Genomic DNA, 16,976 nt, shown 5'->3' on the forward strand with positions numbered 1-16,976 from the left:
ACTTATTCACATAAATATTTTATACCTATATATAAATATTTAGGAAAAAATTACATATACGTATATCCCTGTGTAATATTTTCTTTTATGCTATAAACAACAACACTGGAAGTAAACAATTTTCTATTAATGTTCAAATGCATAACATTTCCATATGTTGGCTTCTCTGTCAGGAATATTATCAGTGTCATCAATGAATATGATCTTCCAGAACAAAGCATTACACGACAGAACTACACAGACTGGATCACGTTCCTGAATTCATCAAATCCAGAAAAACTCGCTGGTCTGAAACTGAAAAGCTGTGACCTTCAAGAATTTCTTGATCAGGTACCATAATTGCTTCTAACAATATAATCCTTAAATAAATATATGTATATGTACATAGAAGGACCAGCCACTTTGTTTAACTCACTTCTAATTTAGTTGTAATTAATATATTTTTTAATAAAATCATAGAACATTTCTTCACAATTTCACACATCAGCACTACTGTAGAGCAGCCCTCAAAGCTACCTCATACGGTATTCAAAATAGTACATAGTAATCATAGAATTAGTGTTCAAAGGGGCTCCTACACAGAGCATACACGATGGACGCTGGATTTAGTTCTACTCCAGTTTAGAGGAATAAGCCCAAGAGAGAAAACACAACTAGCTGAACGATTATAGAGAAAAGATGCTGAATGGGAGTTTCCTAAATCTCTATTTGGCAACTGAAGTATCAAAACTATATTAAAACGTATACTGTTTGCCTCTGATCCCATATATGTGCAAATACAAATTCTGATCTGTGACTGTCAATTCATACCTAGTAGACCATTTAAAATTAAAATGGAGCTCTTAATTTCCACTCCCACAAACACTTCCCACTACTGATTTCCTCCTGTGCTGACTGCTGCATAGCCTGCTAGGCTAGCAAGCATCCTTGATTCCAGAAAAGGACACAGCATAAGAGGTGACAAAGTTGAAGCTTCGCTATTTCCACTGGTTTTACACAACTTTTTGATTGTCAGGTGCCTTGTTTTCATATACTCTGGTATAAATATTTGTATCCCTTTTTGACCTTAGGAGGCCAGCTTCAGAAACACATTTACAAACTGTACAGCTTATTTAGGTGCAATGACCAGAAACAATCATTTTGATTATCTTGCCTAGTGCAAACCCTAAAAACAATAGCATTCTCAATTATTCTTAGTTTACGTCAAACTTGAACTAGACTGTATCTCAGAAAATAATACAAGCTGAAATTCTGATCTTGAGGTTCAGAATGTGAAGATACGTGTGTGTTACAGAATCACAGAATCATAGAATAGTTTAGGTTGGAAGGGACCTTAAGTACCACTCAGCTCCAAGCTCCTGCCATGGGGAGGGTTGCCACCCACTCAGATCAGGCTGCCCAGGGCTTCATCTGATTTTGAACACCTTCAAAGATGGAGGACTCACAGCTTCTCTGGTCCTGAGAAATTACATTTAGCCCTTTATAACATTTATTTTAATTTGTTTGTGAATTCTGCAGAGCGTATCAGGATCTGGCCTGGCTTTCATCGTGTTCACTCAAGCCATTATCCTAATGCCGGGCTCACAGGCCTGGGCCATCCTGTTTTTTGTAATGTTGTTCAGCTTGGGCCTCTCTTCCATGTTTGGAAACATTGAAGGAGTCTTCACTCCTCTTCTAGAACTTCAAGTTATATCTAAATCAATACCTAAAGAGCTTTTGTCTGGTAAGGTGTTTGGTTTGCTTTGTTCAAAGAAGGTGACTTCTGTATACATGCATAATGATCAACTGCTTAGTAAATATTGTAAAGGGATTAAGAATTTGTAATATTAACTTAGCTATTGTGTAGTGCTAGTCAAGGTAGTGGATTGTATTTGCAGAAGATAAGCATATAGATGAGGTAGCACTTTGGCATATGGTATCACATTGCCCTTGCCATTGTCCTTAGCTTGCAAGAGCTGTTTCAGTCCGTGAATGCTCATTTAATTACCGGGACTGGAGCCAAGCTTGCTCTAAGCTGTTGCAAACATCAGGAAGAGCCTCGTCTCCACTGAGGCCTTCTGATAATAACACAATATTAAGGTAACAAGTGACATCAGCCAGTCTGTCCTATCTGTGCAAGAACTTACTGTATCACAACATTAGCATGACTGTAAGACAGATCACTCACCCCTATTTCATTCAGAACTATAGTACTACCAACTATTTCGCATTTACTGAGCAGATAATGAGGAATGACTGCTTAATGTTCAAAGCTAGAATCTCTTCCAAGTGAGACACTCACCAAATCCAGCCTTCTCTTCAGGAACTGGGCTCTGAGTTGAATTTGTTCATTTTGGCTTTCTTTGCTGAAACATAAAAGCCTGCATTAGAAAAAAGAAATAGAAGAGAATAATAGGAGAGATCCTACTGGATTGGTCTAGAAAAAATTCGGTAGTTTCAAGTAATGGATTAACATCTGTCTACTGTATCATTTTAAATTAATACGTGGAATATTGCTACCATGCCTTTTCTAAAGTCTTGCTGTGGCACCTAAATTAGATTCTTCTCATTCCACAGCTTTTTATGTAAAAACAAATCTATTTGCAACTTGATGAGGTAACCATCCGTATGTATGTACTTACATCTTGGGACATAAGGAGGTATCCTTCTCAGCTCTGGGTCCTTACCCACCACAGGTCCCAGCTGTTCATGTAGCCCAATGACTGCATGAACATGAGAACAGCTAAAGCTCTCTGCATCAGTCAATAGGCAACATCCAAAAACTACCACAAGGCAAGGCACAGTGCAGAGTACTTGCTTGGAACTCTAGTAACTGAAGGATACTTGTCACAGGAATGCTTTCCTCATGCAAAAGAATGATGTCTTTGGTCACCACAGAGGAGAAAACTGAGTTTGGGAAATGGTATCAAGTAGATCCAATACAGGGAGAGAGAATAAAAGTCACTCAAACACAAGTAAAAACAATTTAGAACAAAAATGATCTCAAATTCTGTCCTCCAGTAACAAATATATCTTTTTTTCTTCAGGTATAATATGTCTAGCTTCCTTCCTTTTTGCTCTTTGTTTTACACTGGGTTCAGGGAGTTACTGGATTGACATTTTTGACAGCTACGCAGGCTCACTGCCTCTTCTAGTTATCGCTTTCTTTGAGGTGATTGGGATTGCGTATGTCTACAAAATTAAAAGGTAAGCTGGAAACTTTTTTCTCTTAAGAGGTAAATGCATCTTCCTCTCAATCCATGTGCGTTATATACAGACACAAAACACTAACATTTCAGTAATGCTTTCCAGTTCAGTGAATGCTGCTATCATTTTTTGCTTCAAGTTTCCTATATATATAAACCAAGAGGGATGCTCCCTGCTTATCACTTACAGAATGGGAAATTCTAGCCTTGGTGCTGAAAAATCAACACCTGTTGTAGTTCCTTGGCCAAGCAGAGTTGCACCGTCTTTGAAATAGCCTTCTGTTATTGCCATTTTGTTCCCTCTATTCTTGCATTTTTTGTTTAGCTTTTGTTTGTTTCACATCAAAATTTATGATAAGCGGCACGCAGTAGCTTTCCCTCATTAAAAGGCTCAGACAACATGTTGAGAATCTCCTCGGTCACAGACAGATTAAAAATCATGCTTTACTATAAAAGCTTTCCTACATTCTTTTAATTGTAAATACCAGGAATTCCATGTCATTTTGATTGAAATTAAGCTTGTCTTCCCTAATTGGGATCCTTCTAGTCCAGAAGTTGTCCCAGTCCTCAACAAATGTTAGTTTTCATCATTTTGTTTTCTCTGGTGCTTGTTGTGACTTAAACTTTACCTAATTTTCACTCTGGTACTTGAGTCCTGACATCGTCTGGATTAGATGCTACAGAATTGCTGTAACATGTTTATTACTCACCTGTAGTTAGAAAATTTACACTAGCATAACGCGCTCAGGTTATATAAACTGACATACCCACATTCACCTTCGGGGGAAAAAAAAGCTCTACTTTCTTAAATATTGACATCTACAGCAAGTTATTAAGGAAGGGTATGGAGTAGAAAAGATTCAAGGAGCTGTATCACATTTAAAACTTACAGAAAGACTACAGAAAGAGAGAGAACAAAATTGTTACCACTAAGCTCTGACATCTTTATATACATGCCTCCTCTTACAAGGTTCAGTAAAGACGTGAAATGGATGACTGGACGAAAACTAAATCTCTACTGGCAAATCACATGGAGGTTTATAAGCCCTCTGCTCCTGCTAATTGTCTTTGTGGCCTTTGTTACTCTCCAGATACAGAAGACGCCAACCTATGCAGCCTGGAACCCCAAATACGTATGTTCTCCAATATTTGCAATACTTAACGGAATTGAGGGTTGTATGTTTTTCTCTCCCACCAGGCCCTTTAAAATCACTGCTGTTCACACAGTGCAGTCTGCAGTGATAAAATGCTCAGATCAGGAAGGCTCCAGTATGCACAGACATTACAAGGTTACAAATAGTAAAATGGCTTTCCTGTTATCAAAGGCTTCTTTCTGAGATGTCTTGTGCCACCACACTCCATATTTCTTAGAGATACACGTGATACAGACAACTGCTAAAGTGGAATGTCTCACAGAGACTCCATAGTTTCATAAGTGGTGCATATGTATAAGTAGAGCTTCAGAGCTGCATAAGAAATACCAGGGATGGAAACATTTTCAGAGGCTCAGGGGAGACCTTATTGCTCTTGACAGTGACCTGGAATGAGGTTGTAGCAAGGTAGGGGTCAGCCTCTTCTCCCACATAACAGCAGTAGGACAAAAGCTTTACACTGTGCCAAGGGAGATGCAGGTAATGTATCAGCAACAATTTCCCCTCACAAAGAGGGGTGAGGCACTGGAACAGGCTGCCCAGGTGGAGGTGTTCAAGAAACATGTAGATATGGTATTTTATGACATTGGTAGTGAGCTTGATGGAGAACAGGTTGATGGCTGGACTAGATGATCTTAATGATCTCTTCTAACTTGAATGATTCTATGATTTTCCTTGAGAACTACCGATACCACTGGGACACTGATGAATGTATGACTGTGCAACATGTATGACAAGGAGGCAAGGAGGCAGTGGTCCAAGAACAGTGCTGGTTAATTCTGTGCCAAAGTCTTGTTGATCTTGAAAACACTCAATCTGAGTGGGGCTGACTCATGTCAGTTGCAGCTTCTTGTGTCTCTCTCAAATAGAGCCTGTGGAGGGGGTCAGAAGATCGATTCCAGCCTTACACTGCGCACAGATTGCAGTAATCCTCAAAGATCGTCATGAGCCTCTGTAGTATTTATACAGACAGAGACTGGAATAAGATCTACAAAAGAAAAACTATAAAAAAAATTTACAGTTATATTTAGACTCACAAGAAGGGTATCCAGAGGATATGGCCACTGAATGCTATCAAAGAAGAAAAATAAAACTTCTGCTATCTTTAAACATATATGGAAATCATAGAAGTGTAAGTGCCCTAACCACTTTATTTATTTTCACTTCTGTGTTTTGTTGTTTTTTGTTTTTGTTTTGTTTGTTTGTTTGTTTTAAATCTCCATAGGAACACTTCCCTGTGAAGGAACAGAAAGCCTATCCACCTTGGGTACAGGCCATCTGTGTGCTTTTGGCTGCTCTTCCTTGTATATTTATACCTCTGGTAGCACTCATCCATCTGATCAAACGAATGTGCAAAAGGAAGGACCCAAGCCTTGTACCACCAGAAATGTTTTCATGTCAAGAGGTTAACAGCAATTTTCCTCATCCCCCCCAAAAATAAATGTTCTATCTGTCTGTAAGTAAAGATGACAACTTTTGTTAGACATGATGTGTTCCTCAGCTAGCATGGTTAATGCAGTTCTGCTTACAGCCATCATTAGCGCTCTATAACAGTGCTGCTATGTTCCCTTTTTTTTCCAATCAATTTCACATTTGTTGCACCTGCATCCTGTCCTGAATCCTACCTACCAACAAGCACCAGTTCCACTGCCTTAATTCTATTTATACATTACCAGTTTCATGTCTCCCAGCAGACAGATTGTACAAACCTTGAAAGTCCACCAATTATTTCAAGTGTCCTCTGTCTTCTTTCACTTATTCCAAATAAATGCAGTTCCTAAGGATAAACAACATAAAAATTAAAACCCAAGAAGCAACATTTTCTTTCACCAATCCCCCCACTTAAGAGAGCTGGAATGAAAGTTCATGGAGGGGACTCCTTGCTTAGTCTACTTTTTTGTAAATTCCTTTATGCATTTAAACAGTCGTTATTTTATGATTATTCTATAATCTCAAGCATTACAAATAAAGCATCAGCAGTTAAAAGAACATGCACTAAGAAAGCTGAGTAATTAATTTTGCACAAACATCTTAGCTAGTACATTCCAGGGTTTACTGTAGTGGAAAATACTGTGAGAACAAACATTCCCAAAGACTAATCCTTATTCTCTCATATTAAACATGATAAATGACTACTGTCTGGAAGCATCCTAGTGTGCTGCAACATTATATGACCATGAAATACATCTTTATTTAAAAACACTTTACCTTCTACTCACCTGCAGATCCTGGTCACTCTGATGGGAGATAAGGGTTCCCTTTGCAGACATCTTTTGAGCAACCAGTAGCCTCTGAAAAAAGACTGGAAAAGCCTGGGAGGATAAGGCATGACAAAGCCTTAGGTGAAATAATTAATAGAGCCAAGAAAGATATAGGAAGTTTAAGAATAACAGACACAGTTTTAGTATTTAGCCTTGAGATAGGCTATGTATTAGCAGAGCTTTATGAGGGATAAAAGGGATTTGAACAGAAGCTGAAAAAGAACGAAACCAACTCAAACCCCTCACTGACATGTTGCTTCTCTCCATAAAAACACACCAATTTGTGTCCGATTCTCTAGCAGCGTGGAAACAGAGCTATCTCTGATTCCTTTGCAACAGCCTGAAGGGTCACACCAATGGAGGTTTCACGGAGGCCTTGACAAGATGGTGACTAAGAGACACGAAGGAAAGAGACAGGTCCACTTGACGGATGAAAACAATGGTGAGGGAGAGCTGCAAATGCCCTTTCACAGCACTTGCTGGCATGGGTCCTGACTTCCAATGCTATTTCTGTGAAAAAGTCAACAGCAAACCACAAAGCCTAATGGAGAGAGCCATGCTGAAAGGATCCAGAAGCTCATAGAACAGCTTTTGCTCAGACATTAATATTAATCCACTGTCAGTGGAGCTAGACTCTCCAGGCAAGCCATTTCAAATCCAAATGCCTTTCCCAACCACACCAACTCTCACTAGATGTGTCAGAAGCTTGATAATAGCTAGTTCAACCTACTCACTCCCTAAGATTACTACTAAAAGCTCAAAGGAATACTACAAGGGCTATCTCCCTGTTAGTGAGACACGGCGTGCAGGAACGGGACATAATGACTTGTTCTAACAGAAGAGTTGGAGAGATCTGACAACCCGCATGTGCATGGCTCTGACTCCTTCCTGCTCCTGGCTCTATAACTTATCCCTGGATGTGCCCCTCTTGTAGTCCTAGTTACATCAATAACAGCATTGCTGCCTTTGGCTGCTCAAGACATTCCTCCTGTTGTAATACTAAAATAGAAACAGAAATGCCAGAATATCTATTTTTTATAACACTTCTGCAAACTGCTGACTGCTTCTAGAAGGGTTAATTGCTAAAAAGTGAGCTTAGGGGCATCAGATAATGAAATTATAGAAAAAATAGGAGAAATTAGGCACATAACAGATAACTAACTACACAACGCAAATTATATTTGAAAGGTTATGAGCTAAATTAAGATTTCCATAAAGAATAGTTTCAATAAAATCCGTTTATATTTTGAGCATACATTCATATAAAAACTATGTAAACAGAAATTTTAATTAAAGTGTACCCTATACATTCACATGTTTGATTACAGATAGATGTTCATTAAAATCATATGTGTAAGGGTATGTCATCAGGCTTAACATTTTGGTCAGAGATATGCCCATAATAAAAACTGCAGCTAAATAATATAGACATATGCTGAGAAAATAATGAAGCTATGTATAGATTTATAGACTTGAATCTTGTGGATGTATCTCGAGTCACTGTCATGACACAGTGCAAATTTTGAACTCCTTGACTTCTGAGCTCTTCATTATTGTTCCCCTGATGACAGACTGCATGGACCACTGGACATTTGCTTCAGTCTGCGAAAGGAAGCAAAGGAGAGAGACTTTTCAGTCTCAGTAACTAAAGTTCACAACAGGGAAATGCACAAGGTTAAGTTACTGTTTAGCTGAAGTAGGCACGTAGAAAATCTGCTAAACAGCTCCTTCAGAAACACTGCCTTGCTGTTCTTGGTGCATTTTGGATGTGACTGGAATTCCTGTGCTAGAACTGTAGCCTCATTTCAGTAAATTTTAGTGCTACAACCCGCCCTCTCCTATTCACAGAAAGCATGGTATCTTATGAGGACTTGTTCCCTTAAATAGCATGACTGACATTCTCTTGAGTAGCATAACTGAAGAAGTCTTTTCCTAGGACAGAATAGAAGAGGATAAAATTCTTTGGGCTGGGCTGGGCTGCAAGTAGAGCTTGAGAGTAAATCAGTATGACACAGAGCTACAGGCATTGTGATTTTCAGCCATAACAGAATTTCTAGCCCTAAGATACGAATTTGTGTAACAAACTCAAGTATCTATTAATATAAAACAAACGAAAACCTAAACAAAAACACAGCAAGAGCACTGCAACAGCACCAGAAATGAGGAACCTTCTAAATTATCCTAAAACAGACAGAAAACCTGTAGAGAGAGGACCATACTCCTTCTGGAACACAAGCATTTCCCTACAATGCAAGATTTCATACCTACCTCTTCAGTCTGAAATCCCTTTCCAACAGTAAGCAGCGAGGATACCTCTGAAGCATGTTGATGCTTCTACTTCCTCTAGAAGAGTTTGTATCAAGTTCCTCCCTTCCTGCTCTGCATAGAGATAGTAAAAAACAACTTTTATCCCAACCACACTTCCTCCCCAAAGTGGCCCAAATAGTTTCTGACAAGCTGACTCAGATCGTAGATTGCACAATACAGTTACAGTGGCCTTGCTCTTAATCTTTCTACTTACCTTCTCCTAAACACTGAAACAATTCCAACATTTCCCCTCATCCATAGAGTCTCCTGAATTTTTCCCAGTTTTCCAGTGATTGTTGAAAACTCACAGCATAGGTTGAGAATGTTCTTAAGCAAATTATTTTAGTATTTCCAGCCCAAAGTTACTCAATCCACCACGACATTTCCTGTCACCAGCTGTTGTTTAACATACTTTCTACTAGTTAAGTAGAAAATATTTTACCACTGTAAATATATATAGTATTATATATCTATATAATATATAAATAGTATACATTGCACTATTTATTTTAAAACAGTTCATTACAGAAGTAGCTTTAAGGAATATTTCTACCTTATCTTCAATGGTTTGGACCAATCATTTTAGTGCAGTAAACCTATGCTACTGTTAAATTTATTCCTTAAACATGTGTTCCAAGCATTTTCTCCATCAGTCCTGAGCTGTAGCAGCAAGTTTCCAGTACAGTACAGAGTGCCATATTTTCTACAATTTCCCATTTTCTATTTGCAAAACACGTACTAGTTTCAGCACTGCTTTCAATGGCCTTCTTAAATAGGCTATTTTAAGAAGAAAATGAATTCTGAGAAATATTTGCATCTGTTTACAAATAGCCTTCAGAAACGGCAACTACTGCTTTAAACTGATGATTTAGCAAGTAGTTACACGTAAAGGCAAACATCAGTTCAGAAAATTGCATCACACTTCATATTTTTTTCCAAAAATACACCTTTAATTGAGATACTTCCTTGTTAGTTTATATGCCACTTAGTCTCTTGTGGTACAGAGTAAAAATGGGCTTGTCCTGGCAATACATCTGCAAGTCAAAGCATCCTGTGGAAGAGGAATAAAGCAATGAAGCTAGAGACGGGACTCCAGTTGTTCTGAGCTTTAAGGGGCAAAAACGCCCCAGCCTCTTCTAGAAGGGAGCATGCTGAAAGACATTACAAACCTTCAGTCTATTAAACACAAAAAAAAGTTACAAAAAAGTATGTTTCTTTCTCAGCATACACGGAAAAGTCTGCACTTAAAGGCTTTAGAAGCAAACCTACCCATAACCACCATGTTCTTGGATGAAAGCAGAGAGGTTTTCTTCTAGTCCTCACAAACCCACCTCTTTCCAATGCTTTTTAGAAACAGTGAATAATTCAGCACAGCTGCTGCTCCAGTTTTCTACCACAGTTTTCCAGGACACACTCTAGATCACCCCAAAAGCTTGCCTTCAGGTGGCTGTTAAGCACAGAACAGATCCCATTCTCTCCGCATGGATTCACATCATAGGATTCTGGCTTCTGAGATATTTTCCAGAATTCTCCATCCCCTATCCTGCACAGTTCTTTCATAGCAGGTATGCTTATCAACTGTCAGGAAATGATGAGGTTCATCCTTCTCAGGAGGTTTATCCAGAATCAGGACAAAATAAACATGCATTCATTCTTACTGCTGCCCACTAGCAAGGCCTTCTTCAACATGACGCACAGAATGCATTGAGCCAGTTTGCAGTAAGTAGCAAAGAATCAAAATTTATACCACCTGCAACTACACAAAATCTTATTAGTATAGCAGAAGATGAAAAGAGCAGCAGACAGGAAGGAATGCATAGCTGAAGAAAGACTGAGTGAGGAGTAAATAGCCACAGGAAGTAACAGTTCCCTCAGAAGTGCAGGAAGTTCTTGAAGTGCTTAAGTTTCATCCCTGACAAGAGATTTTATTTATCCTAATGAAATACCTCTACAGTATAGCATTGCAAATTCAACAAAAAAAAGACAAGTGGGCAGGCTTACCAGAGCAGTCACAGAGCAAAATTCAGTCCTGTACAACATGCCAACAAAAGGGCTAGATAGTAGTTCAGTACTATTAAGGAGCAAAAGATAAGATTAAATAAAGAACAGGAAATGCAAATATACCAAGCAGGTAGCTTTTCTATTATCTAAACAATAACCCTGGTTCCCCTTGTTTTTGTAGTTATAAATACATCACCATTGTTCTCATTTTGTGTAGTTGCAGGTGGTATAAAACATCTCTATAAACTCTCAGAATATATTAAACATGTTGAACATACCCAGATTTAGCATACAAATTTTGACTGTGTTCTCCAAAGCAAAAAAATCTTTATCCCATATATCTTGCTAGACGCAGCCATGAAATGCACTTTCCCTGTACCAATAAGTGCCTTTCGAGACACTCCCAAGTTGAGTGGGATTGGGTTGAAGTTTACTATAAAATAAAGGTATTGGAGACAAGTATGCATTACTGCAACTGTGTGGACAATTTATTATAAAATTGTCTGCAATAGAAAAATCAAAGAACAGTTCTTCAGAAACAATACATGGCAAAAACGTTGATCTGTTTAAACAGATAATTTAAATATGTCTTCATCAAGAAGAAAGGAATTACTGAAGGAAATCAAGCCAAGTTCACAAGTTGTACTTCAAACAGCCTTCGAACTTACAGAAAAACACAAACAGGAAGATGTTAACAAAACAGCCTGCTCTTTTAAAGTTATTGTGTGGTACCAAAAATAAACCAAAACAAACAAACAAAAAAACCACAGAGAAAATTTTCAAGTAAAATGCTTTCAGTTCACTCTACCAAAATCAACTACAGAGAAAATTAATCTAAAAACTTAACATTTATTTTTAAGCCTGGAAGGATTATGAAATAAACCTTCATCGCTTAGTCCAGTATAGTTTTGAAATCTTGACAAAGAGATGGTTCCGTCACTGTCTTCAGCAGTACCATAGTATCCCTTGGTATCTTCCCAAACAGATGCATCTTATCTACAAAAAGTATCAAAAACAACATATTACTACTGCAGGTAACTAATAATTCATTCTCAGGGAAAATGCTAGTAAGTCATGAAATCAATAGTAACTTAATCCAATAAAAAAGCTAGAACACCCGGAACACGAGGGTAAAAAGGCTATAGGAAAACATGCTGCTCTTCTCCTGCCCTTAAACACAGCAGACAATTGCCAGTTAAAAAATCATATGTTAAAACATTAACAAGCTATGGAAAACCAAGGAGTACATTCCTCCCAGTATGTCCTTGCAATACTGCTTGTATCTAACACTTCTAAAAGTTTTCTAAAAACTACAAGACCAATTACTCAGTAACTGTATCCACCAAAAAAGTTCTGTCAAAGCAGCGTTACTCTGAAAGACCCTAATTTAAACAACTCCCAGGACATTGGACACGTCCTTACCTAGCTGATTATATTTATCTGTAGGAGGATGGTATTCCCAAACTATTTTTTTCCTCCTCTACTTTCAGATATGGCATTAAAGAAGTCTATAATTGGAACTGACATCAGCAAAAAGAAGAAAAAAAATTTCACAGAGAAAACACCTTTCTCTCTAATTGTGGCTACAGTAGTTCTCCCCACTGTGTCTCCTTGTAAGGCTACTTGGAAAGATACCCTTCAGGAGAAAAATTCTGAAGACTTAAGATTTAAGAGCCTTGTTTAATTATCTATTTATTTTTAACATGACATATCAGTTTAAAACACAGAACGTCACTGAAGTCTATGGCCAACAGAATTAAAGACAATAAAAAGGACTTTTCAAAGATTAGAAAGAACATGTAAAATCCTAGCAACAGTTTAAGTCTGTTACCTAAACAGGGTTGGTAAAATTGTCAGTGGTGCAGAAAGGCAGAAGTGCTCGATAAACATTTGTTCTGTATTTGGAAAGGAGATAGATGGTGTATTTATATTTTATCACGATAAGGAAAGACTCTTGCTCCCTTCCCAACTGGTAATAATAGGAGGAATGTTAAACAGTAACTATGCTTTAAATACTTAACTCTGAAGAATGATTTTAACTTGTACTGACAAAGCCATTGATGTTGATATTTAACAGGTTTTGGAACACTGGGGAAGACCTCCTCCCCAAAGCCCATGAGCTCAATATTGATTTCGAAGGAGAGTAACGGAAAGGCATGTGCAGGGACACAAGTGAAAAATGAAGTTTATATCAATTTCTGTCAGACAACACGATCTCACAGGGGCAACAGTTTTTATATAGCTGATACAAACTCCGAAATTACAACAAAAAATATAGTTGTTAAGTCAACACAGGTGCTATTACCAGTCTTAGTTATCTCTATGCTACACATCACTGTGCCGTACAGATATACAAAGCTAGCTTTGCTTTAGAGGAACACACCTGAGTAGCAACAGCTGTGATGTCACAGCTTCTCTGACATCCACACATGCTATCTGATTTCCAGAAACACGACAGAACATAAAATACAGCATTCAAAATTAGCTCTAGTATTTTAACACTGTGCTTGGATTGTCTCTACAATATGATGTACTGATTACAATAACAACATTACTCTGGAATACATCTGATGCAGATGAAACAAAAATAGAAGTGGCTGGAAAGCTATGTACCAACGTCTCTTCAAATGGATTTTCAGTGAATTCCTGCAGAAACTTCAGTTCTGCTCCCAACAGAAAGTGCAGAGGACATGTTACTAAGGGCTACGGACATGACTACTCATCCCTCCATTTGTTTCCTATAAATGTTCAAGTGTCTTCTTTGTCACACTGTACTGACAAAAATAAGATTGTGCATACAGGCTTTGCCACTGGCCTTTGATACAGGAAGGAAATGCCTACTTTCAAAAGCAGAACTGCTCCTTTTCCATGGCACTATGCCTCAGCACAGGTACCAGAGGAAGCCTGTGATACATTTACAGATGAAGTATTGGTTATTCTTGAACTAGAATAAAAGAACCCAAGTAACATTTCATTCAGAGTGCAATTATGTGGTCAGTGCTGGGAGACTGTGAAGCAGAGGCTACACCTAGCTTCCACTAAGGTTGAATTCAGCAGCTCTACTAAGTGCTTCAGGAAAAGCTACTAGTTTTTAATAACTTACAATTGAAAGCTCTGTTATTTCTATGGCTGTTCCAGCTACAGAATACACAACTGGTCAAGGAGAGGGAGCTGCTCAGAACCCATAGTCATCTTCTTTAACAGAGTGGAAGAGTCACAGAGACTTGCCAGCACCACTCTGTAACAATGAGACAAACAGCACAGCAAGTGCTTCTGTTTCAAAATGTCCCCAGTGACTCCTTTGGGGGTAAGAGTTTACGCTGTGGGAGGAAATTATTTTGTTGGAGTTCATCTACATTGTTTAAAAATAGAAATCTGAGCCTTTGTATTTTATTTGATCAATATGATCAACACAATCGTACCAGGGTTTTTGAACTGTACAAACACGATGAGTGTCAAATAACCAGGGATGTGCTTTAAGAACAAGGTTCTAGAAAATGAAACGCTGAAAAACATACCACTTTAATTTGTCTACTTAAAGTTAATTGATTTCATTAAGAACAGAAAACTTGTTACTGTACATTTTAGAACAACGCTATGATAAAAAACTTAAAAAAACGTTAGATTAGAAGATTTTATGAAAACCATATTTAAACTGTAAAAGTAATTGAATACTTACAGACTTTAAGGGGCTTAAGTAAGCATTTGTAAATAACTTTGTGGTTGGACAGTTTGACAATGAAAGCATGGTAGCAGAGCCATTCTGCTGCCTCAAAAGGGAACATGCCAGATGCATCTTTGCAACCTAAACAAACCCCTAGAGACAGAACAAGAAGACACTGAAAATAACATACATTCAGAAGTACAACAGACCCTTCCCACTTCTTTCTGTAAAACCAAAAGGGCTACACATTCAGGACTATTTATTTATCTTAAAAAGTAAATTAAAAAAATGCTTCTTCACTGCCACTAACACACTATACCTGGATTTTTAGCTTTCAGGATAAAATAGCAGCATGAAGCAGTATCAGAGATGATCCTTACAAAGAAATAAGGATTATTCCTAACTTTCTGGTTGAATGGAAGCTGAAGAACACAGGCATGGAATCTGTTAGTAAAAAACAAACAAGACCCTTTTTAATCACAAGTCATTTGCTATTTCAAGTGAAATTATGATTATGTACCTTAGGCACTACACCACACTTAAAAGCACCTTTAGCCAAATAAACACTGTTAGCATGAGAAACCTCTCCTATATACAAATTCCTCCAGTGTCAGGCTTAAGATGTTTCTTCATAACTTCTGTGATGGAATAAGAGATTGAGGTCAACTCCTTCAGTAAGAGAATTCTCTTCTGAGTACAGCGAATATCTTGTGATGAGGGAAAGTTAAACTCACATCCTCATCAATCTCACATCACAAACCACTGGGATAGAGAACACATGCAAGAGGGAGAGAGGAAGGTGAGGGAAAAAGAAACAAAAACAAACTCAACAACAAATCTGGTTCTTCGGGAAAGCAGACCTCCAAATGATGAATTTAAGAAAAAAGCTCAAGTGTCACTTCCTAAGCAGAACTCCAGCAAAATAGTAACATCTGATATTTCCCTATTTACAAACAGCTCTTGTGCTCTTTCAGTGCTAAAACAATAAACAATAAAAACTCTTAATGGATTATCTCTTTATTCAAATCAGAACAAATAAGAAATCGATCTTTTCCTTGTTTGTCATTCAGAAGCTGATAAACAGGCTTAATAAACTCAACCAGAAAACAATATCAATACAAACATATTCTTTCGTCATTGCTAGAGTTGTGTTGAACAGAGGAATACTTTCAGTGCATGACAATTCTCTGGTAGTAACATAAGGAGCTATCAAAAATTATTAATAAAAAGGATTTTACAGCTGTGAAGCAGAATACTACTCAATCTTTATGCTATTCTTTAGACCCAGGATCTTCCTGTTTTACTCAGCACATTCAATCACGCAAAGTTTTTGGTGCAGAGTTTACTTTTTTCTCCCAACCTCCTTATCAACTCTGATTTCTTTCCCTTCATCCTTGTTTAAAGTGCTTACTTTCTCTGCTGGTCAAGAAAAGGTCACAAGTCAATAACATTTTTACCAGAAAGAAGCAGAAGAAGCAATTAAGACATTATTAGCAGCTAAGAAGTCAGAGTTAACTTGGAAGAACGAAACCCCACTTAATGCAAAGCCATACAGGTCAAAGTTCCATATGATTTTAATGGACACAAAGTTCTAAATATAATCTCAATATAACCTGCTTCTCATTGCTCCTAGAAGAAAGAAACCGTTCTTCTTGAAGTCAGCTGTAAACACCCAGAGATATTGAAAATTAATTTGTCAAAGTGTCATTTAAACACACATACTAACATCAGACTGGATGTTGTGTTGAGGGACATGGTTTAGTGGGAGCTATTGGTAATAGGTGAACGGTTGGACTGGATGATCTTTCAGGTCTTTTCCAACCTTGGTGATTCTATGATTCTATGATCATCTCTACCCTGAATCTAATAGTAAGCAAGAACAGTCTTCAGACACAATTATGTGACTTTCTACTGACATTTAACAGTGTACGGTATGTATGTAACAGTTTATGGTATGTATTTTGCTAAGCAATAGCTGCTGTGTGTCAAGACAGTGTCACGGAAAATTCACAATTACTGCAAGAGGCAGTGACCTACCTGTAAGCCTGAAGTAAAAATATCTTGTAGATGTTAATTAAAACTGTTTTAAGGCTGTTGATCTGGAACAGAATAGAAACAGAACCACAAGAATATTTTTGTCTTACTATATCATTTGTATGAGTTCAGCAGAAAAGATGATTTAGAGACGTAGAGAAAAAAAACAAAACACTTATGCTATACTTCCATTATTTCCTATTATATAAGCAACAATGGGCTCAGAACGGAAGGCTCAGCTCTGGAAGCTGCTGTGACCCCACCCACATTTAGTCGATGCCAAGATTTCAAAGTTAAGTGTATAGCCTTTCCAAATCACCTCTTTTGTTAGTCCTCAATGCTGTTTAATGCTGTTTAGCACTAACGAATTTTT

At 37.8% G+C, this 16,976-nt stretch overlaps 2 protein-coding genes across 3 annotated transcripts in view; one reads left to right on the plus strand and one right to left on the minus strand.

Moving 5' to 3' along the window:
• The window catches only part of LOC100546642 (sodium-dependent neutral amino acid transporter B(0)AT3), a 25,520-nt gene extending 16,249 nt beyond the window's left edge, over positions 1 to 9,271 (plus strand). The window contains exons 8-13 of one of the 2 annotated variants that reach the window (XM_019613883.2): positions 174 to 330; positions 1,519 to 1,723; positions 3,027 to 3,186; positions 4,156 to 4,318; positions 5,562 to 5,706; positions 8,945 to 9,271. In XM_019613883.2, coding sequence (XP_019469428.1) covers positions 174 to 330; positions 1,519 to 1,723; positions 3,027 to 3,186; positions 4,156 to 4,318; positions 5,562 to 5,706; positions 8,945 to 9,105 — 991 coding nt within the window. In that variant the 3' untranslated portion in view covers positions 9,106 to 9,271. Of the gene's footprint in view, positions 1 to 173; positions 331 to 1,518; positions 1,724 to 3,026; positions 3,187 to 4,155; positions 4,319 to 5,561; positions 6,083 to 8,944 lie in introns of those variants that run through there. The other variant, XM_010708608.3, reaches the window with a different exon arrangement.
• Positions 6,046 to 16,976, minus strand: part of TERT (telomerase reverse transcriptase) — a 33,546-nt gene continuing 22,615 nt past the window's right edge. The window contains exons 13-19 of the mRNA XM_031552721.1: positions 16,607 to 16,668; positions 14,889 to 15,013; positions 14,585 to 14,722; positions 10,906 to 11,901; positions 8,866 to 8,976; positions 6,556 to 8,199; positions 6,046 to 6,113 (exon numbers count right to left, since the gene is read on the minus strand). Coding sequence (XP_031408581.1) covers positions 11,798 to 11,901; positions 14,585 to 14,722; positions 14,889 to 15,013; positions 16,607 to 16,668 — 429 coding nt within the window. The 3' untranslated portion in view covers positions 6,046 to 6,113; positions 6,556 to 8,199; positions 8,866 to 8,976; positions 10,906 to 11,797. The remainder of the gene's footprint in view (positions 6,114 to 6,555; positions 8,200 to 8,865; positions 8,977 to 10,905; positions 11,902 to 14,584; positions 14,723 to 14,888; positions 15,014 to 16,606; positions 16,669 to 16,976) is intronic.

The sequence above is a fragment of the Meleagris gallopavo genome, chromosome 3 (genome assembly GCF_000146605.3).
Source record: "Meleagris gallopavo isolate NT-WF06-2002-E0010 breed Aviagen turkey brand Nicholas breeding stock chromosome 3, Turkey_5.1, whole genome shotgun sequence".
Lineage (NCBI taxonomy): Eukaryota > Metazoa > Chordata > Aves > Galliformes > Phasianidae > Meleagris > Meleagris gallopavo.